We start from the raw sequence: 24,200 nt of genomic DNA, 5'->3' as shown, positions 1-24,200 counted from the left end.
TCTTAACAATAATCATGAGTTGATGAAGGTTCGGAGGTTGACATACCTGTAAAACTCACTGGTGTCATCATTGTAAACTGTTCCTGTATAGAAGTTCCATTTGCAACTGGGACATTTTTTTTTTTTTTTTTTTTTTTTAAGTACACTATAGTCGTTTTTGTCTTCTCTGTGTTTTATCAATATCTGTTTTACTCTTGCACTAGAATTCCATCCCAACACCTTGTCAGTATTATAGTACCCAATGAATGACTATCACCAGTGTATCCCACTTAATTCCCACAGACAACTGCTCTCCACAAGTGTACAGGTTCATGCCTAAGGAAGGCACCACCGTTATCACCTACGGCCAGTTCACTGCCCCACCCATTAATGTATGTGTGGTAGACGGAATACTCTACAACTTCTCCCACGATGATCTCTGTGATGGCCGAGTGGTGGAGGCAATAGAGCTTGAAGGAGGAGACACGGATGCCGAGGCAAAAAAAGACAGTAGAGGAAAAGACGACACCCCACAGCCATCATCCTCTGGCCCAGTGCACTCAAAGGAGATATGGAGGGGGAATAATCCCGGTCAACATATGTTCACCACTCTGTGTCCAGCTGAAAGTACTTTTTCCTTAGGCACATTTCCACTCTTGAAGGTACAGATATGAGCTGCATGAAGCACTGCTGCTGCTCAGGGAACTTTAATAAATTTTTAAATCCTTTTCTGTGCCATGAGTTGAGAAAGTCAACCTAGTGTCCATCAAATGGCCTGGTTTGTCTGTGATTTTCTTCAACCAGTGGCTCCTCCCCACTCCAGGCGCATGGCAACTCATGGTGGGGAGCAGTGTGCTTCAGAATTGTCTGTATGTCAGTCTGTGTTGTATATACTAAGCTGACATTCCCCTTGTAACTAAGGCAAGGCATCTACAGACTCCTACATTCCCTCATATTTGTGTCTCTAGGTCTCTAAAGAAGAAAGAACTCATTCTCACCATAATGCTGTGCAGGGGTCCATTGTACAGTCTAACCAGTAGAATCTGCAACAGGGAATGACAGTAGAGTTGGTTTTACCCCTGCTGTGCCATAGTAGACCCTTCTTCCCCATACCTTAACCAATCTGCTGATCAGATTATAAGCAGACAGGCTTCCCACAGAGTTGTCTTTGTTCATACATTCAAAACTGCCCTCCATTCATCCCTGTCTTGTGGAACAACTCTTTTTTTTTTTTTTTTTTTTTTTTTTTTTTTTTTTTTTTTTTTTTTCATACACTTTCTTGCATCTAATCTTTTTACTCTGTCCATCCATCATAATTTTTTTGTCATTCCCTTAGCTTTAAATCTCACATTAGATCCAATTATCTTTATTAAAACTCTCCCATTCTCTTCCCACTTCTTCCTCTGTTCAATGAGCACTCTTAAAACACTTGTCCTTAGCACTTTGTATTCCTCTCTTTATCAATACACATTACTCTGCATATACTCCTCAGACATCTCATCTCCAGTAAATTTTATCTCCTCTCAGTTCTCATCCTTATTTCTCTTTCATCCACACCAGTCTTAATGAGACCTTCAATTCCAACACACCCAGCCACACAAAGACTAAACAGCAAGTCCTCTCTTTCCCTCATTCTTCCTCTGTCATCACCTGACAACTTTGTAATCACACTTTCAAACTCATATTTGCTTTTCACTTTTATTTCTGTTTCATCCAAATTTCTTTTCATAAACGCTTGTTTGATTTCCTCCCATTTATTCTCAGTTGCACCATAGCCAGGAACATTCAACAATGCAGCCTTCAGGCTTTCTCCCTTCCATGCCATGCCTCATCATTTGAAAAACATGCATACAGAGGACATTGGTGCTTATGAACAACTGTCTGCATTATTTGTATTTCTGGCAGGCATGTAACATTTCTAGTGAAGACATTCAGGACATTTGAATAAGACGAGTGGTAACCCTTAGAGTTATGTAACTGACACTGCAAATTTGTCAATTCATTCATTATTATAATGGTAAGGAATTTTGCTTTTGTTGCTTTTGACATATGGAGTGAAAAGTAAATAAGTAAAATTTTTAACATCTGTATTACAAATGTGACAGTGTACAAGTGTGAGGCTAACTTGTTTGTTACTATTTAGTAAGAAGGTTTTCTTGACAGTTTTTATGAATTTAATGTACCAGATAGCACAGCTGTCCAACAAAAGCAATAATAATAAAACAATCAAATATATAGGAAACATTGACAGCCACATACATATAGTACAGGTCGACCATCACAAATCCAGCAATCACTAATCCAGTTCCACCACTAATCCAGCAGTAATTTTGGCTAGTGTAATTTCAAATTTCCCAGGTCGCCGCACAAACCTGCCACTGCCATTGTTTGTTGGTGCTGCTATTGTATGAGTACCTGCTGCAAGATCAGCTGGCATCACTTCCAAACACAGAAAAGCCATTCTAGTTTGTTTTTCTCCAGTTATTATTAAACCTGCTCAGTTTTATTCCAGTGAATAAACAAAATGCTTCTTATTGTGTAAAGCACAAGCACTGTGTATTATCCATAATAGATAAGGTTAAACTTCTTTATCTGTGTATCTGTGCAAAGCTTATGTGAACTGTGCAGCATTGGCTCTTTCATCAGTTTATAACAAAGGAACAGAGAAAAATTGCTCAGTTTCTTTGCTAACAGTATATATTGTGCTGACACTATTGGTATCAGCCAGAAATGAAGTATTGATATTGGTATCAATAGAAGTGGCATTGGTACAGCCCCACTTATTAATCAACTTGTATTTATTTACAGGATAATTTAAAGGTAGGATGAGGTGGTTAACTGTTGGGTTAAGTGTACTCTAACCTAAACTGTCTGTGATCTGGCAAAATCCAGCGTTCTACAAGTCCCAGTGATGCTAGATTAGTGATGGGCAACCTATACTTAAACAACAAAGGTTCTTCACTCAGTTTCTCAGGAGCAAGTTAAGATCTGACATGCATGAGCCTCATTACTGCAGTGATGAGTGCCACATGTGGTACATGTAACTATATGAAATAGCTTTTATCAAATACCATATACAGAACCATCACTAGGGATTCCAACAGAATTAGCACCAGTATTTTATTTGTCACCTAAGGGATCAACAATCTATTGTACTTCAGGTATCACCCTTAACCAGTGTCTGTTAGAACCATAATCATTAAGACTAACAGGTAAAAGGGACACATGATCTAATTGTGTTAATGAATATAGCAAAACATGTACTAATTATTTTATTCATAAGAAAAATGTTCATTACTTTTTGAGAAATTATAAGAGTCAATAATAGGTACAATTGAATTATTTATGTAAAACCAACAGTGACATAATTTGTTGCTATGACCAGATGGCAGGCATTACGCACCTTGTGCAGACTTCCCCAAGATTCACCAGTTTCATTTCTGCTTCATAACAATTAGAAGCACAACTGTCCCATGGGAGATCTTATTGTGTAGGTGCAGCTTTTGGTGTTACACTTGTAGTCTCACTGATGTCACTAGAGCAATGCCATGTGGGACCAATTTTTGTAGATGTGGAAACTGTATAGAGGAACAATGTGCAGTGGAGGCAAGTAAATTGCAGAAATTTTAAGATTGTAATTGTCCAAACTGTCCATTTTAATCCATTGTCTTCACATAATTACAGGACACCTCTATACTAACATTATCAGACAGACTCATTGGTAAGGACTGAAGATTTCATGGCACACATGAAACAGGACATGAAGGGATACTTAATTAAATATGATGCTGGCATGCCTATGTGTGACTTCCTGTGCCATGTTGTAAGTCTGATTTGCATTAGACCAATCATGAATGGCACTGGACAACTACACTGGTGGAAAGTCATTTGAAGGACTGACAAACTTGGCTCACTTTTGTGCAGCTTGTTGTGGGTGTTAGGAAAATAAGATTTGTGTTGTGTTGATGTCTAACCATAGAGGACATGTGTTCATAGAGGCTATCAAAGAGAGGTTAGGTCTGCTTGTGACAAAGTTGATTTAGATAGATGAGGTACTCATGTACTAAGTTAGAACCAGAGTTGGCTTATAACCATTCACAAAGTATCCGGGGTGTGTTTATATTGAGATACTGATGGCTGTGTGGAATAATTTTCAATGACATCTGTCTAAGGAGAAAAAAAAACAAGTAAAACATCTCACTACTGTTAACTGTATTCACATACCCTCACTGGTATTAGAATCTATACAGGAAATTCAATTAGAGTAATGATGATTATCATGGAACTTGAGATACAAACCATTTCAACTGACCCAGATATTTTTTCACTCTTGAAAACCACCTCTCTGATTATGCATGTTGCCTTAGAAAGGAATCACTTTAAAAACTGAATGCAGAAGTCCCTAAAGAAAATTGTTCTTTGTACAGTGTGAATACTTTGTGATCAGCTTTGTAGCCCTTTCCTCCAGATAAAGTCCAACTCAATAAACACTTCTTACATGCATGTTAATGTGTACAAGTACTGAGAGTGTCCAAGTGATGTGCCTTGAGCAGGTTTTTGGTAAAAGTTTTCAGTTGAGAAGGATTGATTATATTCTACGAAGTCATCTATTTAACACCAAAAATACTAGTTGCTGTTTCCCTCTTCTTAAATATTTCCAGGAAAGCAACTTGGTGCATGTACAGTGAAGTTTTCACAGTCAGTGTCATGGAAGGTGAGGAGATGAACTGGCATGGGATAGTGCCAAGGTTGTGGATGACAGAACAGGAGACTTAAGGCACTCAGGGTGACTGCCTTGGGGTGTTGTTGTGCACTGCTTGCTTCCTTAATTGTAGTAGGTTTTCATGTCAGCATCTTGAGAGCTTGGGTCTTGTCTGTGTAAGTCTTGAACCACTCATTGACAAGGAAGAAAAATGGCTCCTCAATCCCTTTTTGGTCTTTCTTCAGATGTAAAGAAAGAAAATGTTAAGTAAAAGATATTGTAGTTTAAAGCACCACACGACAAAAATCAGTATGATAACTAGATACTGCTAGCTTCTTTTACAACTTATATAACCTCTTAAAATCTAAATGTGATCAGCTGGGATTTGGAAATTGGTAGAGTGAACTGAGAAATTTTTTCTCAAGATGAAAGATATACTAATAAAGGTTATAAGATCTATCCTTACAGCTGATCCCTCAAAGTAAAGCAGCCCTAATCTCTGGGCTGCATCTCGACCCATTTTAGGGCTGATGACCCGCCGAGCTGTAAGGTCTGTCTTGTTGGCAAAAAGCACACCCTTTACTGTCTCTCCTTGTGCCTCTGCTTTTACCTGTAGGAGACACACAAAACTGAAACATTCTCAATATGAAAATAACTCAGTCAGTCTTTTATCTGATAAAAAAAAAATTCTTTTCACAGAGAAAGTAAGAGATGTTGAAAAATTGTTATTCATCTTTGTGCAAGTTTGAAAACTTTAACACTTCCTTCTCACCATCTCATAGAAGTCATTGAGCAAGTTGAAGGAGTTCTCTGAAGTAACGTCATACATCAGCAACAAGAGGGATGGGTGGCTGCTCTGGAACATCACATACCATTAAATTTCTATACCAATTTTCCTCATTAGTGAAAAACATTGACAGCATACAATAACACTGGTCATCATATTATGTAATTATTGTGAATGAAAATACTTTGTTGTGAAAGATTAGATGGAGCTAATATTCTAAAGCATCATCATTAGTATTTTAAACAGTATAGTGCAGTAGTGCTTTGGTTTCTCTCTCTCTCTCTCTCTCTCTCTCTCTCTCTCTCTCTCTCTCTCTCTCTCTCTCTCTCTCTCTCTCTCTCTCTCTCTCTCTCTCTCTCTCTCACACCATCTTTTTGACGAGGCCTCTGTAGTATTGTTTGCCGGAACAGTCGTAGAGGTACAGCTCCACACTGGCCTGCGTGTCTGGCACACGGATCAGCTTGGTTACAACCTCCACCCCCAGAGTCTGCCGAGACATGGACCACTTTCACCTTACATAATGCATCATTATCTTAGTTTCTTGAAATACCCTGTTATCAGAGATGAGTAGTGATCAAATCCATTTTTTTTTTTTTATATATTTACATATTTAGAAATTTATATATATTGGTTTGAATGTATTTAAATATGGTGTTTAGATGCAATATACTTAAATAATGAAAAAAAACTAAAAGGTAAATACTTTTTTTACTTATTAATATGCCTGTGAACCCATCCAGCTGTACCAAGAGAGGAACTTACCATGTTGTAATTCTTTGAAAACTGGCTGTTCTCTGTCATGAAGGTTTGCACCAGCGCTGTCTTGCCCACAACACTGTCACCTTAGAGTCAGCCAATTATTTAGTCCTCATGCATCAATGATAGCTATAAGAAGGCTTCCATAACTTAAATTATCTATCAACTGTGAACAATATCATCAGTATAATGCATCACACTTCAGAACATACATATTGTCACTCAAGGCAGGTATTTTTTTCCCATTTTCTCATTTAATTATTCATTTTAAAACTTAACATCATCACCATAGAAACCTTATATTATCTAATGCTACCATTTACTGTTTCTCTTGCATCTTTCATTTACAATCTTTCACCATATGATATCATGATGCTACATAAAAAAATATCCCACACTGGTATTCACTATTGAATCTTATGGCATTATTGGCAATCCTAATGCCTTAGTTCTAAATTTTCTTTTATAATTGTTTTATTTGGGGTTGTATTGATACACTATATATTATAATGTCAATAGTAAGACAATGTATACCTTATTATATCTGTTGCATTAATATGATATAATTAATGCCTTTCTATAAGTATTCACTCAGTAGACATTGACAGCTTTGTGATTTATGTATACTGATAGAGCATACCTAGATACAAGCATTCATATAATCAGTAATCACAGTTGCTTCCATACACAGACCAACATGCATGATCTCATTTTTTCTACCACTAACTCCCATACTTTCACCATTAGCCATTTCCATATTATCCTACATCTTCCTGAGTCACTTTATTACTTACTCAACTACCAGCAGCACCTGTCTTTCACAACTCATTCATTCACTCCTCAATGAGATGCAGACCTTCAATAACTCAACAGGAAGGGGCAAATTTGCTTCTTCCAGATTACAACCCTAAATCATGCAGGTCTTATATAAACATATTCTTAGATTCCATGGAGTCTAGGTAACCTCTCTAGTTCTAGCCACATAAATTGTTTTGAAAAAAAATTGAGATTGATACAAGCTTAACAGTTGAGCAGTTTTCATGAGTAAACTGATAAATAAGTAAATAAAATTGTTAATAATGGTGGTAGTAGTAGTAGCAAAAATAATAATAATAATAAAATTAATAATAATAATAATAATAATAATAATAATAATAATAATAAACTCAGTTTATGGATTTAGATAAAAAGTTAATTTAGAATGAGTTAAACATGTACAGATCAAAATGGGCTCTCTCTCTCTCTCTCTCTCTCTCTCTCTCTCTCTCTCTCTCTCTTAATAACATGATTGGTGTAGCTAAATCTAGACATTCAAACAACCAATCAGAGGTGTTCAAGTTCACGAAAAAGGGTTCGTTTTGTCTACATAGATGTCATTAGCATACAATAGTAATGTGAAAAGTTTAAACTTGAGGCATTCGATAGTAGTAACGAGTTTCATGTGAAGCATTCAGTAACAAGAATTACGATAATCTTACATTACCTCAAAGTCCCAAATGGAAAATATCTAGTGATTGCCTTACCAACACAGACTTACCGAGAACGAGACACTTGGCACGAATTATGTTATTCATGGCGGCAGCTCACTGATTGCTCCCTCTCTGGAAGACACAGTGGTCACGGCATCTCAAGGAGGCTACAGGTGTGGGGAAGCCTCGGCCCTTGAAGCACCTGTAATGGTTTGCTCCTAGTGTTAAAAAATGTCCATTGACTCTTGCCCCTCCAAATAATGCACAATATATTTACTCCTTATCCAGGTTCTTATAGAACCAATTTTGTGTACAGTGCAAGAAATGGAATTATACAAAGTCAGTCACCTGGGCGGCGTCCCGTAACGGTCCAGTATGCGGCGAGTCCCGCGCAGGAATGTCACCGCCGCCTGGAGGAGCACCACGCCGCAGGAAGGCGCACCATTATCTATGTGCATGTAATGCCCTCATGTAACCAGCTGTTTTAGTTGTTATGAAAATTATAAAGCTGCTCATGCATCTGAGTCAATTTATGCTTTGACTTCCACTAGCAGCAACAAGAACTCGAGGAAATGTGTTTGTTTACGTGCTGCCACATGGTTGCTAAGCGACAGGCAACAGCTGATGCTGAGGTGTGGCGGAGTTTTTGTATTTTCATTGGCAGTAGTCAGACAGTTTCTCAGACAGGGGAAATGGAAAAAGAAGTGAACTTTCGGATTCAGTGTGGCTGGAACAATTGGCGGCAAGTTTCGGGTGTGATATGCGATAGAAGGGTACCAGTAAGAGTGAAGGGCAAAGTCCACAAAGCAGTCGTTAGACCTGCTTTGATGTATGGGCTAGAAGCAGCACCTTTGAAGAAGATTGAAGAGAGGAAGATGGATGTAGCGGAGATGATGTTGAGATGGATGGTGGGAGTCAACAGAACAGACCGAATTAGGAATAAGTACATAAGAGGAACGGTGAAAGTGGTTGAAGTCTCCAAGAAGATCCAGGAGTCAAGGTTGAGGTGGTATGGACACTTGAGAAGAAGAGTTGGCGAAGACCACGTAGGAAGGGAGATCATGGAAATGGAGGTGGAGGGAGTTAGAAGAAGAGGACGGCCCAAAAGAAGATGGATTGACTGCATAAACGGAGATCTTGGGGAGAAGAATATAAATCCAGAGATGGCAAACAATAGAAATACGTGGAGAAGGCTCATTCACAACGGCGACCCCGAATAGGGAAAAGCTGGGAAGAAGGAAGGAAGTAGTCAGACAGTTTCTCCACCAGGGTTTATCATTACTACCATTTTTATCATCATTTTCCTCTCATTTTCGCAGGAAAGAGGACGATTTATGTCAGACTTCTCCCGGAGTCATAATGCAGCGGTCATCGTGTGACTTCCTATCAGTATGAAAGTGGCTACAGTTCGTACAGCACTACCAAATATATTTCATGGTGCACACTTTCTCAGGTCTTTCCAGGGCGTTGATTGCACGTACTGTAACTCAATCGTTCTCAAATTAACGATTTGTTACTTCGATTCAGTACTTATAATCGCATTCTCGAACGTTTCAGCGCTTTATTACAATCACTTTTGACAGGATGTGTTGAAAGTTCATGGGGATTCTGTTTTCATAATTGTATTGACTATTTAATAAAAATTTTACACCATTGATAAGGAAAAATATCCATGAAAACGATACTAATTGGTCGCTTCTGAAAATAGTTCATATTGGAGACCAAGGCGATTCAGAATATGACCTCCTGTCCTATCCCAACGCTTCGTTTCCCAAATGGACGCATCGGTTCATTATCTCACTGGGCAGGAAGTCCAGTCAGTTAGCGCGCGTGTTCTTCCTAAGCAGCCGTGTCTGCAGCATTAGTGACAGACGCGCCGTGGCAAGGCGTTAGGGGAATAATTGTTTTATCAGTTAATCAGAGGAATAATGGAGCACGTGTATTGTGTGAATGATATACGATCCGACCAGAGAGATAATACTGGAGAAACCACCATTGTTCCCCGGCCCAACACGCCAGAGCCGCCGCAGAACACAACCATGGACACCAGTGAGGCCACAAGAGTTACCATCAAGGAAGGCAACATCCAGTTTCAAGGATCAGCTGATGTGTCTGATGTGTGTGAGAAACCTCCTTCGAAGGGAGATGAGGTGCTCGCTAATGAGATCATTAATGGAAGTACGGCAGAGGCAGAGTTAGCCAGTGACGCCTCCGTGAGCCAGGGAATCAACACTCCATCTGAGCTGACCGAAGGCACAGAACTTCCAACCACAGCCAGCAGTGAGGAGAAGCCACAAGGCGACACCCCAGCAGCCACAGAAATCAGTAACACCCCAGCACCAGGAGACACTAGCAACACCCCAGCAGGAGACACCAGCACCTCAATGGCCGCGGATATAGCTCTAGTGGCTCTGTCCAGTGATCAGTCAACCCGTCAGGTAAGTCACGATACGGTGCTTAAGCTACGCTTAGGCACAGTCGTGGTCAGAAGTTGAATACCATTCTGCACTCATATCTTATGTATTTTGTGTTTTCCCTCAATCTTAAGTCCCCTCTAGTCTGTCAACTTACGAAACCAGTCCACTCATACGTCCTTAGCATATCAAAGGGCATGAGATTGAGGGAAAGGCCAAAACAGTGAAGCTGAACGTGGTATGCTGGTCCATTATTGACCCTGACTGTACAAACATATATAGTTAGCATATTAATTGATCAATTATCACATGTTGTTTTCTATAAAAGTCTGTCTTGCATCAGAGTGAACCTCGCCAGATAACAACAGACACATCTCATTTATACGAAAAAGTGCAGGTGGGGGTTCAACTATAAACAATGACTTTCAAGCGATTTGAGAGAACATACCTAACTTTCTGATTAAAATATATTAATGAATAAATACTACTCTTAAACAAAAATGGGTTCTGATGAGATTCCTTGACTTTAGGAAAGAAGAAAGGAAAAAAGATCGAGTTGTTTTCGTGAATCTCTCTCTCTCTCTCTCTCTCTCAGCCTTCCACACATCCGCACTAAAAATGCCAGTAAGTCACCATACGTTTTCTGTAATCAGCCCATCTGTCTCCACGCCACTCGCACAGTACACGTCGGTGGTGTCATCTTCAGGCCTCCCTCGAACAGCTGGCGAGGGATTGACTGGTGCGTGTTGTCTTTGACACTTCCCACGTAACGTCACGATTATCTTCCTTCATCTCACTTCACGGTACGTTTACAGTTCATATTGGAGGTTTTATTACTATAACGTTGTTTCTTAGTGAATTTGCGAGTAGAATTAGAAAGAAAAGCTTCAAGTCTTCGTCTCCTCTTCTATATACGTATCCGCCTTATAAATTTATTTCGGAGCGTGGGATTGGCCATATCCGGAAACATTCCTGCCCGCACCTCGACTGGTTTCAAAAGTCTCTACTTGAAACTACACGGGTGTTTATTTTTATTATTTCATATATATATATATATATATATATATATATATATATATATATATATATATATATATATATATATATATATATATATATATATATATATATATATATTATGGTTCTAGTGTCAAGTTAAGAAGATTTCTGCATTCTTAACAGGTGAAACTTTGAAAATAGTCATGATGGAAGAGTAAAGCATTTCAAAATGCTGGTTTGCAGTGTGGTGGGTGACAGTGGCCGCGGCTTGATAACGGTGTGATCCAATGTGCGATGTGACTCGTGTTATCTTGCCGTGTAATGATGACGTGAGTGTTGGTGTGGGACTCATACATTGACATTCATATTCTCGTACACGTAATTATAACAGCTCCCGAGTTTCTTCTTTTTTTTTCTCTCTTCTTCTTCTTCTTCTTCTTTTCTTTTCTTTTCCTCGTCCGCACTATGACAATATAACCTTAATCTACACTCCTCAGAAACTAAACTGGTCAGCTGTTTTGATTTTGTCCTGTAGTTTCTTATTTTTGTTTTGAAAGCGACAGTCATTATTTTTTTTTTTCCATTTTACCTATTTATCCTTATTTTTTTCCTTATTCGGACTTCTTAACACGTAAGAATGAATAAATAGATAAATAACACATACGAAGCCATATGCAGAGGCGGTAATAAATCCAAATTCACGGCAGGGGCCATATTTACCCACAAAGCATAACCCGGTGATGGTGGCAAGACACGGAGAGAGAGAGAGAGAGAGAGAGAGAGAGAGAGAGAGAGAGAGAGAGAGAGAGAGAGAGAGAGAGAGAGAGAGATCGTGGGCTGTATTCTTTTAATTAAACGCTTCGTCGTCTCTTCTCGACTATTGTCACCAAGTTCTCCTGGCAGTCGTGGTGGTTTTTAAGAATGTAGTGATAATTTAACAAGAGTTTTGCATGGTCACTGAGGAAAACACAAATGAGAATGCGACTATTTTACCTTTGTGTCCTTTGAAAATATTGATATTGTTTATTATCATTTTTATTATTATTATTATTATTATTATTATTTGCTATTATGTACATTGTGTCTTGCTTGGATTCTTTGTTGCTGTTGTTGTCTATATTATTGTACATGTTTTGGCTTGATATTATTTAATTTTTTTTTTTTTTTACTTTTTTTGCATTTACTTTACCACCTGATATTTTCTTTGTATAATTTCCCTTCTCTATTTTTTTTTTTTTTTTTTGCTGCTGCTTTATTCTCTTGTCCAAAAAAGCTACAAGTTTACGGTGGGCTATTTGTTGCATATTATTCCTGATGTTTATTTTAAAGTTATATGTCTAATGCAAATAATGAAGTGAAAGAAGCGTTTAAGAATTACGAGCCACGTGTGTCTAGCAATACGTTGTGCACGTAGCTACTGTACATTTCCTGGGAAGCCGAGAAACGTGGCAGCGCTGAGCCAAGTTCCAAACATGTGGCCACGGGAGCGTCTCACGAGATGGTTGGGGTAGCATATGCTTACACTACAACACAGGAGATTCCCACGACTCGGGCAGCGCTATCACTTACAGACTGACAGAATTGGGACGTACCAAAACAAACACGTATTATTTCTTTCTTCTGACTTGATGGCCCATAATACAGGAGTTTTATGAGTCATTGATGAGATTTAACGGGATCATGTGGCGTTACTTTTTATCAGCCAAGGATCGTATTCTCAGATGTTTTAGCGTCTTATATCTGCTTGTCATCACAGCTGTAGTGGACGTGATTGAGTTTTTAAGGGTGTTATAATTCTGATGATAGTTTGGTAAGGATCCTGCGTCGTCAGTGTAGGGAAAGGACATGAAAACTTGACTAATTCTTTAGTAGCCTTTGTTAGTTTAGTTTAGGCTCCGTATTGTTAAACGCCTTGTTGACTCGTAAGGACTGGTTTCAAAGGCGTTGAGTGAATTAACGAGTCTCTCTCTCTCTCTCTCTCTCTCTCTCTCTCTCTCTCTCTCTCTCTCTCTCTCTCTCTCTCTTACACCAGCATACACACAGACGATTTGTTGGCATCATCTTGAGATTATTGATGGGATTAAGCACGTGTTTATCTCCTCTTCCCTTCCCTAGACCCCACTGCCGGAAACTGTCATTCATAAAAACACATCTGGAGAGGCTGGGAAGGCTCTCTTACATCTTCTGTACACAAGGAGCCGTGAGATAACACACATCAACTCACACCTTGCTTCTCACGTTTCCCGGAGCTGCGTGGCGGGATTAAAGCGTTAGAGGGGGAGGGGGATGGTGGGGTTAGCTGTAAACAGGTTGGGATATCGTGGACTTGAGAGCCATCGTGTGTTGAGCTGCAACCTCGCCTCGACTTTTGACTTTCACACACCTGCTGCCTCCTTGACCTGTGATCCGCTGGTCGAGTTGCTGAAATCCCTGCGTTACTTGCTTGCATGCGTGGTACTTGTTGAATGGAAGTCCACTGCATCGTGTAAATATAAAAAAAAAGTTCTGTAAAATCGTTTTTTTTTTTCATTGATTTATTTTTATTCATCATCTTTTTTTTTATTCTTTCGATTTTTTTTTTCGTTTTTTGTTTTTTTTCATCGTGGGAATAGAGAGATAAGTCAGATATATTTATATACTTTTTTTCATTTTATTTATTGATTTTTATTCATCTATTTATTTTTTTATCTATTTTGCTTAAGTTTATTTGTCATTATTTTTTTTCTTTTTTTTTTTTCTATATATGAAAAATAAAGATTAAGTTTGACGTCACTGGTGTGGGAAGTGAAGTTAATCCTTTCACTGCTGAACATCTTTTCTCATAACCACGCTCGGCTTTCAAAACGCTCACTTTGTACCAGCCATTACCAGTTTTGTAGCCTAGGACAGACAAAGTAGCCTCCAAAATGTTTCCCCTGTTCTGTCTTCCATGCAAACACTAATTTACAACGCTATGGATGTTGACAAAAGGATGAGCGTAGTAATAAAAGAGTTAATATGGACACTTATCATCGTACGTACGCTGGAAGGAAATGCCAACCTGCCAGCCGTACGTGTTGACCGCTGCAATGCAAATCCGAGTCTTTAGGAAACTTTGGACCATATTCTGAAGCACGCCTGCGCCTCACCTTGGCTACTTTCAAAAGGCTCTAGTTGAAGTGACGGTTTTTTTTTTTTAAGTGTTTTTACTGTTTTAGTGATAAATTAATGATAATTATACATTATGAACAGGGGAAACAATGATAATTATACATTATGGACAGGAGAAACAGTCTTGAGAAGCTGGTTAATCATCTCTGTGGCCTTCAGAAATGGTCGTCGTGAGAGAGCAAAATGTCTGAGTGCGGCGCTTAGTTAGATCAGAAAGAAATGGGAAAAATAAAAACAAGCGATGGAAAAAGAAAGATTTCAAGGAGTTTCTCTTAATTTTGGATATACTTTTTGATTATTATCTTTTGGGATTGGCATCTTCAGTTTTGCCTATTTGTTTGTCATCTTTGTTATTGTTGTTGTTGTTTTTGTTGTTGTTGCTGCTGCTGCTGCTGCTAAGAATCCCTCTTATGATGATGATGATAATAATAATAATAATAATAATAATAATAATAATAATAATAATAATAATAACAAATATTAAAAATAATAACTTTGGAATGCACTGTTATGATTAATGTGAAGGAATTCCCAACATGAACATCTGCAGAACAAGGAAGGTAATGACACACACACACACACACACACACACACACACACACACACACACACACACACACACACACACACACACACACACACACCTGTGTCAGCACTTGGCAGCTGCGCACTTAAAAGATTTCACTTTACTCACCACATTACTTTATTCTATTTTATTTACTTCTTTTTATTTCCAAGGTCAAGTGTTTCTTCAGGTAGTGAGGGAAAGGATATAAGGAATTGTTGTTGTTGTTGTTGTTGTTATCGTTATTGTTGTTGTTGTTGTTGTTGTTGTTATTGTTATTGTTGCTGTTGTTGTTGTTGTTGTTATTGTTATTGTTATTGTTGTTGTTGTTGTTGTTGTTGTTGTTGTTATTGTTATTGTTGTTGTTGTTGTTGTTGCATTCGAGAAGACGCGACATTTTGAGGAAGAGGGAAATAAGTAAATACAACAGACAAAGAAAAATAGGAACTCTCTCTCTCTCTCTCTCTCTCTCTCTCTCTCTCTCTCTCTCTCTCTCTCTCTCTCTCTCTCTCTCTCTCTCTCTCCCTATTTCATACACTCATGCAGGTTACACGGATGGCAGGACCTAAAGATCATTGTCATATACTGCGACATGCCTTTTTTATCCCACCACACACACACAAAAAAAAAAGCAAATAAAAGTTCTTTCGTCCTTCACACAGTACCGAATAAAAAAAAAAAAAAACTCTTCAGGTTATCCTTTAAAACTCAACAGATACGATGAGCAGAAAGATCTCTCAAACCTCACTCAGTTTACCCTTTTATAATCAACCCATTTATATATTACTCTTTGTCACGGGTGCCTTCCTTACTTCGGCCACGCAACGCTGAAAGTATTACTGCTTCCACCGTGACTGAAGCATTTGCCTGTTCACGCACACTACTGCACCACCACACAACCAAACGTGACCTGAGACGCGACTTGTGACTTAATAAGGAAGACTCTTATCTCTTGACTTTACTCTTATTGAAGTAACAAGTTTTTCCTTCTTTCTTTCTCTCTTTCTTTTTTTTTCCTTTCTTTCTTTCTTTCTTGTAACTCTTTTTACCGCAATGATCGTCCTTCGTCAACTTTCATAACGCTGTAGAGAGTGTCTGCATGGAGAGGTAGGAATTAAAAGAGAGAATAGAAGGTTACTTTTGTCTTTACATTTCAGAATTAGAATGGAGAAATAGTGTTCGGAAAAAAATACAAACGTTAAAGGGTAAATTTGTGGATCGAAGAAAGAGTTAACTGGAAAAAAATAAGGATGTCTGAAAAGTTATAGGTGTTAACGAGAAAATTTTGTCTATCATTGAAGGAATTAACTTGTAAAAAGGAATAGTGCGTGAAAAGTTATAAGTGTGAAAGGGAAACATGGTGTAGCAATGACGAGTTGAACTGGAAAAAAAAAAAAATGTATATGGTGTCTAAAAAGTTGTAGGTGTTAGGAAATTTGTCAGGCAGTAAAAGAGTTAACCAGAAAAATATGATATCTTTAAAATTATGAGTGTGAAAGTGAACATTTTTCTAGCAATGAAACTGAGTCTGAGAAATATACCATCTAAAAAAATATATGTGTAAAAAGAAAAATATTTGTCCAGTTAAAGGGAAATTTTGTCTCACTGAAATGGTTAACCAGAAAAAAGGAAGTGGTGTTTAAAAAGTTACATATGTTAATGGGAAAACTTATCAGTCTTACGAAGTGTTAGCCAGAAATAGGACGCGACACAAGGCAGAGGAAGTGCAGCGAAGCTAGAGAAGAGTCTCGCTCGCAGATATGAAGGGGAGGGACTGATAACTTATCGCTTAGATAATCCTTATAATAATAATTGATTGAACTACGCCGTGTTGTGATTGTGGAGAGAGAGAGAGAGAGAGAGAGAGAGAGAGAGAGAGAGAGAGAGAGAGAGAGAGAGAGAGAGAGAGAGAGAGAGAGAGAGAGAGAGAGAGAATGCCAGGTATATTACTATTGCTGAGACGAATCATCCCACATGCTCTCTTTCTGTAGAGAGAGAGAGAGAGAGAGAGAGAGAGAGAGAGAGAGAGAGAGAGAGAGAGAGAGAGAGAGAGAGAGAGAGAGAGAGAGAGAGAGAGAGTGCAGGCAGCAGAGATCGTGTAATATCACAATATCCTTGGTGCGGGTGTCCGTCGACCTCCGGGACACACACACACACACACACACACACACACACACACACACACACACTCCCCAGCATCAGTGTGTCAGCAGTGGACAGCCCGCATCAGCTTCCCCATGGCGGATCAGGTGAATGAAAGACAAAGAGGCGCCTCGGTGTCATGGAGGCAGTTAACCCATACTCACTTCACTCAAGGCCGTGTGCCTGTCTCCCATGCAGTGTTTCTATAAGGCACTAACTATATTTTGTGTGACTGCAGTGCCAAGTGTGTCCGTGTTCCCGCGTGCCAGAGCTGTTTATGTCACGGTGAGCCTTGCGTGACTCCCAGGCCAGCCGCACTCAGGCTTAAGTGGCTCCGGGAAGTGCCTCCCCAAGTGGATCGTAGCGACGGGTGGGTGGAGGCGTGGAGGCGACGTGCCACTCCCGGTCTCCACTCCCCTCGCTATCTCGTCTCCGTTACTTTTCTTATCTGATTGCTCCAGGCCTATAAGATCGTTTAGGCCTTTGTGGTAAAATGTACTCGTAGTTATAATATCAACTTTGACATAACGGGTGATTCCTGAGTCACGTAGAGATACCCGTTCGTGCGCCAAATGGGTTAAATGTTTGTTTCTTTTCCCCGCGGTCGAGGCGAGACCCGAGTCACGCCGCCTGGCCCCTCTCGTCCGCCTTGAAGACAAGTGCAGTACTATATTTGTATGGGCACAGGCACCTCTTGGCAACAGACTCCTTTGCAGGGAATGGTTCTAAGGTTATATCGGAGCTGTGTGATAATTTACAGTACATATCAGGACATTCAGGTATTATTCTTTAGTCATCTGATAACAAAACTCATTTTGGATTCAATAAGCTCATGCCTTTCCTTCACATATCTCCAAGCAACATTGCACACAATATCTGAGACAATAAGTACAGTATAGCAACAAACAGTTATTTTGATTATGAAGCATTCTCATTGTTTAATCATGAATTAGGAATTTTTCTGTCACTCATTCCATCACTTCCCTACGGAAATATCTGTAAGGAGAAGTAAGCTCATCTCAAATACCTCATGGGAAATATCATAAGAGCCTCTCATCGCTGCGTCGGTCACTTACTGTACACTCACCCCAAGGCGTCTGCAACACCCAGGGACAGTCACTGAAGTGGGACAATCATAGGCAATCTAATCTTTCTTCCTGAGTCAAGGGAATTTGCTCCTTTTGAGTTATTCCTCAAATATTCGGATAATAAGCTGCAAATCGCGATGTTTCCAAGGAAAGAGACGATAAACCGTGTATAAGTTTTGCTGTTCGTCGAAATAAGACAAAAGTGGTATAAGTAAAATTTCACGAGGCGTCCCCAGGATATTTGTGGACTAACTGAAGTAACAATTGTCTCTAAGGCTGACCTTGAATGCGAATCTAAGAAAGTAAGCTGAACTTCTCGTGAATCCTACTTATAATACGACGCACTGCCCACACACACACACACACACACACACACACACACTCAGGGGAAATGAATGGAAAAACTGCAGTCAAACGTTTCATCGTCTTTTCATGATTTTTTTTAACAGGTTTAGTGGAAATTACTGGAGTTTTCATGAGTGTTTTCGTGATTCTAGTAATAGTCTAATAAGAAGTCAGCATTATCAGTGGAAAAAAAAAAACACTCACAAGGACACAAATAATTATATAATCATCTCTAAGGCCTTTGAAAATAGTCCTGGCGAGAGAAGGAGAAGGTTGATCAGAATACGAGCAAGGCAAATATGTTTCCTGCGATTATGTTTATTTCCCTTGTTTTGAGTATCAGTAAATTGCTGCCTAATGATTATTTCACCGTACCAGTCATGAGCAGCCCTGTAAATGGTGACAGAGGAGTGTTGTGCGTCCTAAAACCTCCTTATGCTTAATATCTTAATGTCTCGTGATTCAGGTCTTGTAAGGGACTAAGTGAATAATAGAGAGAGAGAGAGAGAGAGAGAGAGAGAGAGAGAGAGAGAGAGAGAGAGAGAGAGAGAGAGAGAGAGAGAGAGAGAGAGAGAGAGAGAGAGCAATATTCTTAAACGCATTGTTCTTTCATCAGGTCAGTTTTCAAATTTTCAAAAGCCACAGAGATAATTAGTCGAGTTCTCATGAGTATTTTCCCCATTAATGATATACAGTCCTATAAACAACAGTAAACTACAACTAGAATAATGAAAACATCCTCGCAAACTCCAAACATCATCCACTGCAACCTGTTAACTGTAAGAGATAAGACGGTGAAACATTTAAGACGAGTCAGTACGTGAGAGAAGACAAGAGACGTTGGGCCAGGCGGGATACAGACAGACCGTCATTGTTAGTGGGTGTGAGAGGCGTAACGGGCACCAGGGTGGGTGAGGGTAAGGGTGGGTGTGGGTGAGAGCCTGCAGGGCGTACAGACACCCTCCCTTCCTCGCTCTCTCCCTCCCTGCCTCACTGCCTCGCTGCCTGCCTCTGCCTCGCATCTCCGGCTCTCCGCCTCCCCTCTTCCTGTCTTCCCTCGTCTGGCCGAGCATAAAGTCTAGTTTCATTCTTTTTCCTTCTTTGTCTGTTCCCAGCGTCTCCTGCGGGATGAAGGTCATGACTGGCTGCGTTTCAAATGCAGCCGTGGCTTTTATGTGCAGCTGTTGTGATGGAAGATGTTGCGCTTTTGTTTGGAATGAAAGGGAAAGAATTTTGTGATACGGGATGACATAACGCTTTATTTGAATCTCTCTCTCTCTCTCTCTCTCTCTCTCTCTCTCTCTCTCTCTCTCTCTCTCTCTCTCTCTCTCTCTCTCTCTCTTGAGCACATTAGTTTCCATTCGGTGTATTTACGAAGGAATGACAAGAATGACGTACGCAGAGACCTTCACCAGTATTCTGAACCACTTTGGGATCATATTGGGAGTATTCTGAGAGGCCACAGGTGATCAATCGGGTTCTCATGTGTAATTTACCTTATGACGATGCAGAATCCTTATCAAACTGGTAAAAAAATCATGAAAACACCCTTGCAACTGCGATTAACTTCCACTACACCCTGAGTTGCTGAGGCGCTTAAGAATGCGGTCACTTGAATGTAATACGCTATGACCCCAGCACGCTCACTGTCATTTGTTATTCTATTCGTAACCTCGACAGGCGGCGGGTACCTATTGTGGACAGCTTGACTAGCTTGGTGTTAGGATAGCGTCTTATTTGAGTTGTATTCCTAAACGTTTCATCGCTTCGTGCTTTACATTTAGCTGCTTTCTTCGTGGAAATGAGTATTTGGGTGTTCAAGGGTGTTTTCGTGATTCTAGTGATAGTTTAATAAGAATTTTGTATCGTCAATAGGAAATACATTGGTATAAACCTGATTAATCATCCCTGTGGCCTTTGAGATTAGTCCTGCCAATGAGAGAACGAAGTGTTTCACAATGCTGGCGTGTTGAAGACGGTTCTCAGCTTCTCAGGGGCAGCTCTCAATGCGTCATCAGGAAAGAAGTATTGGTCTCATGTACTGCGGCTTTCCTATACTTATCAACTGCTGCTCTCATTCCTGCGTTCATCTTAGATACGCAAAACTGCTCGTATATTGAAGTAATGACACTAATCACTCCTAAATGTAAGTGTTTAAACTTTTTCCTCCACTCCCATTACTTCAACTCGTTGTAATTCTCTCAGTTTTGTATTGCTGTCATTATTCCATTTGCACGAACAGTTATATGTAATTAATGTTTATGATATGCAGAAGAAAAGTCATTGAAGTTGATAGAAGGTTTAGTTTTTCTTGTAGTTTCATAATTCAAGAGTACAGGATGTAGAGACAATGAAAACTGAGGGACGAGAAAAGCGTGACGTCACGGTCTCCCTCCCTTCCCCGAACCCCGAACAGTGAACACTCACCTTCCCCACCTCCAAGACACTGTTGCATTCTCAAATCTCTCAGTGTTATATTGATTTTCGACTAATATAAACTTCCTCCAGTGAGCGTTACAGTGGGTTTTCAAGGGAGCTTTATGATTCTATTATAGTTTCACACGAATTTACGCTTTTATGTTATTAATAGATGAAATGCAGAAGATAACCTGACTAAACTCTGTGGTCTTTGTAAATCTTTCGGCGTTTTATCTTTACTACTAACGTCCTTCAATGAAAGCTATAGTAACTTTCAAGGGCGTTTCATGAATCTAGATATAATTTCACAAGTATTCTAGATCACTGATCGACACAGCACACGAGAGAGCCCGACTAATGAATTACGTGTCTCTTGTAAATACTCTTAGGGTTTCAGAATACCGACCCAAACCTCATGACATCACGTCACAGCAACCACTCCTCTCTAATCCTTTTCCCCGCCATCCCCATCCGAGAAAACCTTTGTATTCCGCCAGTAACGGATGTCCTTGGATGCACCGATCGCCTTATTCATAACAAAGTGTGGCCTGTCCTTGGCGTCCTACACAATGACATCGGAAGTGAAAGAGGTGTGTGTGTTATTGAACGGAAGCCAGAATGATAAAAAAAAAAGACAGACAGACAGAAACAGACAGACAGACAGAAAGAAAGACTAGAAAACATCGGTGAAAGGTGTGTTGTGTGTTCAGAAGGGAAACCAGAATGATGAATAAAGGAGAGAAAGATGAACAGAAAGAATAGAAGAGCATGGGTGAAAAGATAATGTTTTTGGGTGTTCGGAAGGAAAACTACAGTGATAAAAGTAACGAATACTAGAAAAAAAAAGAGAGAAAAAAAGGAAACCAAAAAAAAAAAAGTGGATGAAAGAGATGTATGATTCGGCTTACTGAAGGGAAACCAAAATGATGAAAAGGGAAAGAAAGAAAGCAAATAATGTTAGGTGTTCTGAACGGAGACTAGACTGATAAAAAGGAATGAATACAAGAAACATAAGAACATAAGAAATAAGGGAAGCTGCAAGAAGCGACGAGGCTTACATGTGGCAGTCCCTGTATGAAATATACCTACCTATTTCTACATCATTCCCATCCATAAACCCGTCTAATCTTCTCTTAAAGCTCCCTATTGTCTTAGCACTAACAGCATGATTACTGAGTCCGTTCCACTCATCTACCACTCTATTTGAGAACCAATTTCTTCCTATCTTTTTCTTAAAACCTAAATTTTTCAAGCTTGAACCCGTTATTTCTTGTTATATCCTGGTTACTGACCCTAAGAATTTTGCTTACATCCCGCTTGTTATAATCCTTATACCACTTAAAGACTTATATCAGGTTCCCTCTTAAAAACAAAAGAAGAACATGGATGAAGAAAGATGTGTTACTGGGTGTTCTGAAAGGAAACTGTATATAGAATGATAAAAAGGAAGGATTGCAAGAGAGAAAAAAAGAAAAGTTTGGTTGAAGGACAGGTGTTGTTGAATCATTTAAATTAATACGAGAAAATTATAGATGAAAGAATAAGAAATATATCTTATTGAATAATTTGAAAAACTAGAACGATAGAGAATGTAGACGAATGATAAAAAATAGTAAAGCATGATTGCTTTATTTGTGTTATAGGTTGTTGAGAAGGAAAACCAAATACATAATAAAAAGGAGAAAAGGGAAACGAAGAAATGAAAAGAAAACAAAGAAAAAGAGAAGGAAAGAAAGAAAAAGAAAAAGGAAGGTGTGGCATCGACCGCATGAGAAGGAAAACCGGAAAATGACAAGAAAGCTGATTAAATGAAAGGAAGGAAGAATATGAAATCATGTAGGAAAAATATAATCTACTCAACGTTTTAAAGGAAAAACAAGAATTAGGAGAAAGAGATAAAGGGAGTGAAAGAGGGAAAAAAAAGTTGGTTTCAAGGCTGTACACTATTATGAAGTCACACCACCACCATTGCCACCACCACCACCGCCAGTAAACAGATAACAAGGCACCAATATATACATACCTACACATGAAAGCAGCGTCTCTCTCCTGATAAATCACCGCAGGCTGCCCTTGGGACCCGCCTTTTATTACGAGACTTGCCTACCAATATGACTTTATTTAACAGCGTGCAAATGAGATCAGGAGGAGAAAACAGGAAATCATAAATACTGTGGGATGTTAAACGAAGACAATAACGAACCTGTGCAAAACTTTAGACAGCAGACACAGGGGCGCCAATTCTATATCCTTGCGCGAGACTTGCAGGAGACAGGGAAAATTGGGATGGTGTGGTGGAGACGTGTTTATTTTGCAGTAGCAGTTAGGGCGAAAAATGCGTGGGTTTAAAGATTCTTGAACGTCTCTCTCTCTCTCTCTCTCTCTCTCTCTCTCTCTCTCTCTCTCTCTCTCTCTCTCTCTCTCAATATATTCGTCATAGTCATTACATTAATAATAGCCATCATTGAGAGAGAGAGAGAGAGAGAGAGAGAGAGAGAGAGAGAGAGAGAGAGAGAGAGAGAGAGAGAGGGAGGGAGCAGCACAGTAACATGAGAGGTGTGGCCTAGACGAGGCTTATGTAGAGGAACACAGTGTTGTGGTCAGCAGCAAGTCAGGATGTCATGTCTCCTACACCCGTACTGTCTCCTGCTCTTCCTCTTCCTGTTGCTACTCACGTCATTTTTTTTACCTTCACGCTCCACACAGGTGTTCCATAAACGAGTTAATGATAGGTAGTATTGATGAAATTTATGTGGTTCAGCGGAGTTTATGAATGTTGCAGTAATAAAATTGTACAAAGTTTATGAACAATATTGTTAGGTTTAGTTTTTATCGTATCTTATTTTCATCGTTGTAGAGTTTCAGATTCAATCAGTCTAGGTAGCTATGTACTTGAGATGTAACCTGCAACACACACACACACACACACACACACACACACAGTAGCACGCGGTGACCTTGCATCCCACAGGGCCGTGTTCGTAGCTACCACGTGTGCACGGTCAAAGGTCAAGGAAACAAACAATACCGTGTAATCTGTTCTCTTTTTATTACGTCCCAGACCCACTTAAGAGGAAAATGATCCGTTGTCGGTTATAGCATTGTCTTTATCAGCTTACCTTGGCTGTACTCGGTGATAAGACGATGGCGATGTTGTTATGAACACTGAGCCATTGTTTCGTGTATCGCCGCTGCGGACAGGAAAGGATGAAACTGATGCCACGTTCACTATCACAGTTATCGTTATGTGCGTTCTTTCACGATTATCATTCATTCTTATTTTCTGTAATTAAGATATTTTAACGAGACAAGTCAATAATGTTAATAAATAGAAGTGTTGCAGTAAGTTTATCATCTAAGTGTAACTGAAAGCACCTTGACAAGAC

At 39.5% G+C, this 24,200-nt stretch overlaps 4 protein-coding genes across 7 annotated transcripts in view; 3 read left to right on the top strand and 1 right to left on the bottom strand.

Moving 5' to 3' along the window:
- Positions 1-3,609, top strand: part of LOC135094712 (kelch-like protein 24) — a 9,889-nt gene extending 6,280 nt beyond the window's left edge. The window contains exon 10 of the mRNA XM_063995049.1: positions 283-3,609. Coding sequence (XP_063851119.1) covers positions 283-653 — 371 coding nt within the window. The 3' untranslated portion in view covers positions 654-3,609. The remainder of the gene's footprint in view (positions 1-282) is intronic.
- On the bottom strand, positions 3,240-24,200 carry LOC135094732 (intraflagellar transport protein 27 homolog). Of its 2 annotated transcripts, none has more exons than XM_063995070.1 (8): positions 23,934-24,200; positions 8,042-8,141; positions 7,762-7,895; positions 6,231-6,310; positions 5,836-5,955; positions 5,454-5,537; positions 5,148-5,291; positions 3,240-4,920 (listed from the first exon to the last, which is right to left on the bottom strand). In XM_063995070.1, the coding sequence occupies exons 3-8, from the start codon at positions 7,796-7,798 to the stop codon at positions 4,822-4,824; spliced, it is 564 nt and encodes a 187-aa protein (XP_063851140.1). In that variant the 5' UTR covers positions 7,799-7,895; positions 8,042-8,141; positions 23,934-24,200; the 3' UTR covers positions 3,240-4,821. The 2 variants fall into 2 exon arrangements, with proteins under 2 accessions (XP_063851140.1, XP_063851147.1); XM_063995077.1 differs by lacking the exon at positions 23,934-24,200 and adding an exon at positions 17,128-17,604.
- Positions 8,290-8,913, top strand: LOC135096746 (uncharacterized). The gene has a single exon (XM_063998485.1). It carries the CDS (start codon positions 8,290-8,292, stop codon positions 8,911-8,913), a length of 624 nt encoding a protein of 207 aa, XP_063854555.1.
- LOC135094691 (sorting nexin lst-4-like) overlaps positions 9,527-24,200 on the top strand; it is a 33,144-nt gene continuing 18,470 nt past the window's right edge. For 2 of the 3 annotated variants that reach the window (XM_063995017.1, XM_063995009.1), the window contains exon 1: positions 9,527-10,131. In XM_063995017.1, coding sequence (XP_063851087.1) covers positions 9,622-10,131 — 510 coding nt within the window. In that variant the 5' untranslated portion in view covers positions 9,527-9,621. Of the gene's footprint in view, positions 10,132-16,947; positions 17,071-24,200 lie in introns of those variants that run through there. The other variant, XM_063995039.1, reaches the window with a different exon arrangement.

The sequence above is a fragment of the Scylla paramamosain genome, chromosome 3 (genome assembly GCF_035594125.1).
Source record: "Scylla paramamosain isolate STU-SP2022 chromosome 3, ASM3559412v1, whole genome shotgun sequence".
In the NCBI taxonomy this organism is placed as follows: Eukaryota; Metazoa; Arthropoda; class Malacostraca; order Decapoda; family Portunidae; genus Scylla; species Scylla paramamosain.
This window is presented reverse-complemented; position numbering and strand designations above follow the sequence as displayed.

Bases quoted from the DNA above. Each gene is read 5' to 3' on its own strand.
- LOC135094732 (XM_063995070.1), bottom strand. From the start codon at position 7,798: ATGAATAACATAATTCGTGCCAAGTGTCTCGTTCTCG. The intron at 6,311-7,761 runs GTAAGTCTGTGT...GCTGACTCTAAG, and splicing joins TGCCAAGTGTCTCGTTCTCG to GTGACAGTGTTGTGGGCAAG. The intron at 5,538-5,835 runs GTGTGAGAGAGA...GTGATGTTCCAG, and splicing joins GAGGCCTCGTCAAAAAGATG to AGCAGCCACCCATCCCTCTT.
- LOC135096746 (XM_063998485.1), top strand. From the start codon at position 8,290: ATGGTTGCTAAGCGACAGGCAACAGCTGATGCTGAGGTGTGGCGGAGT.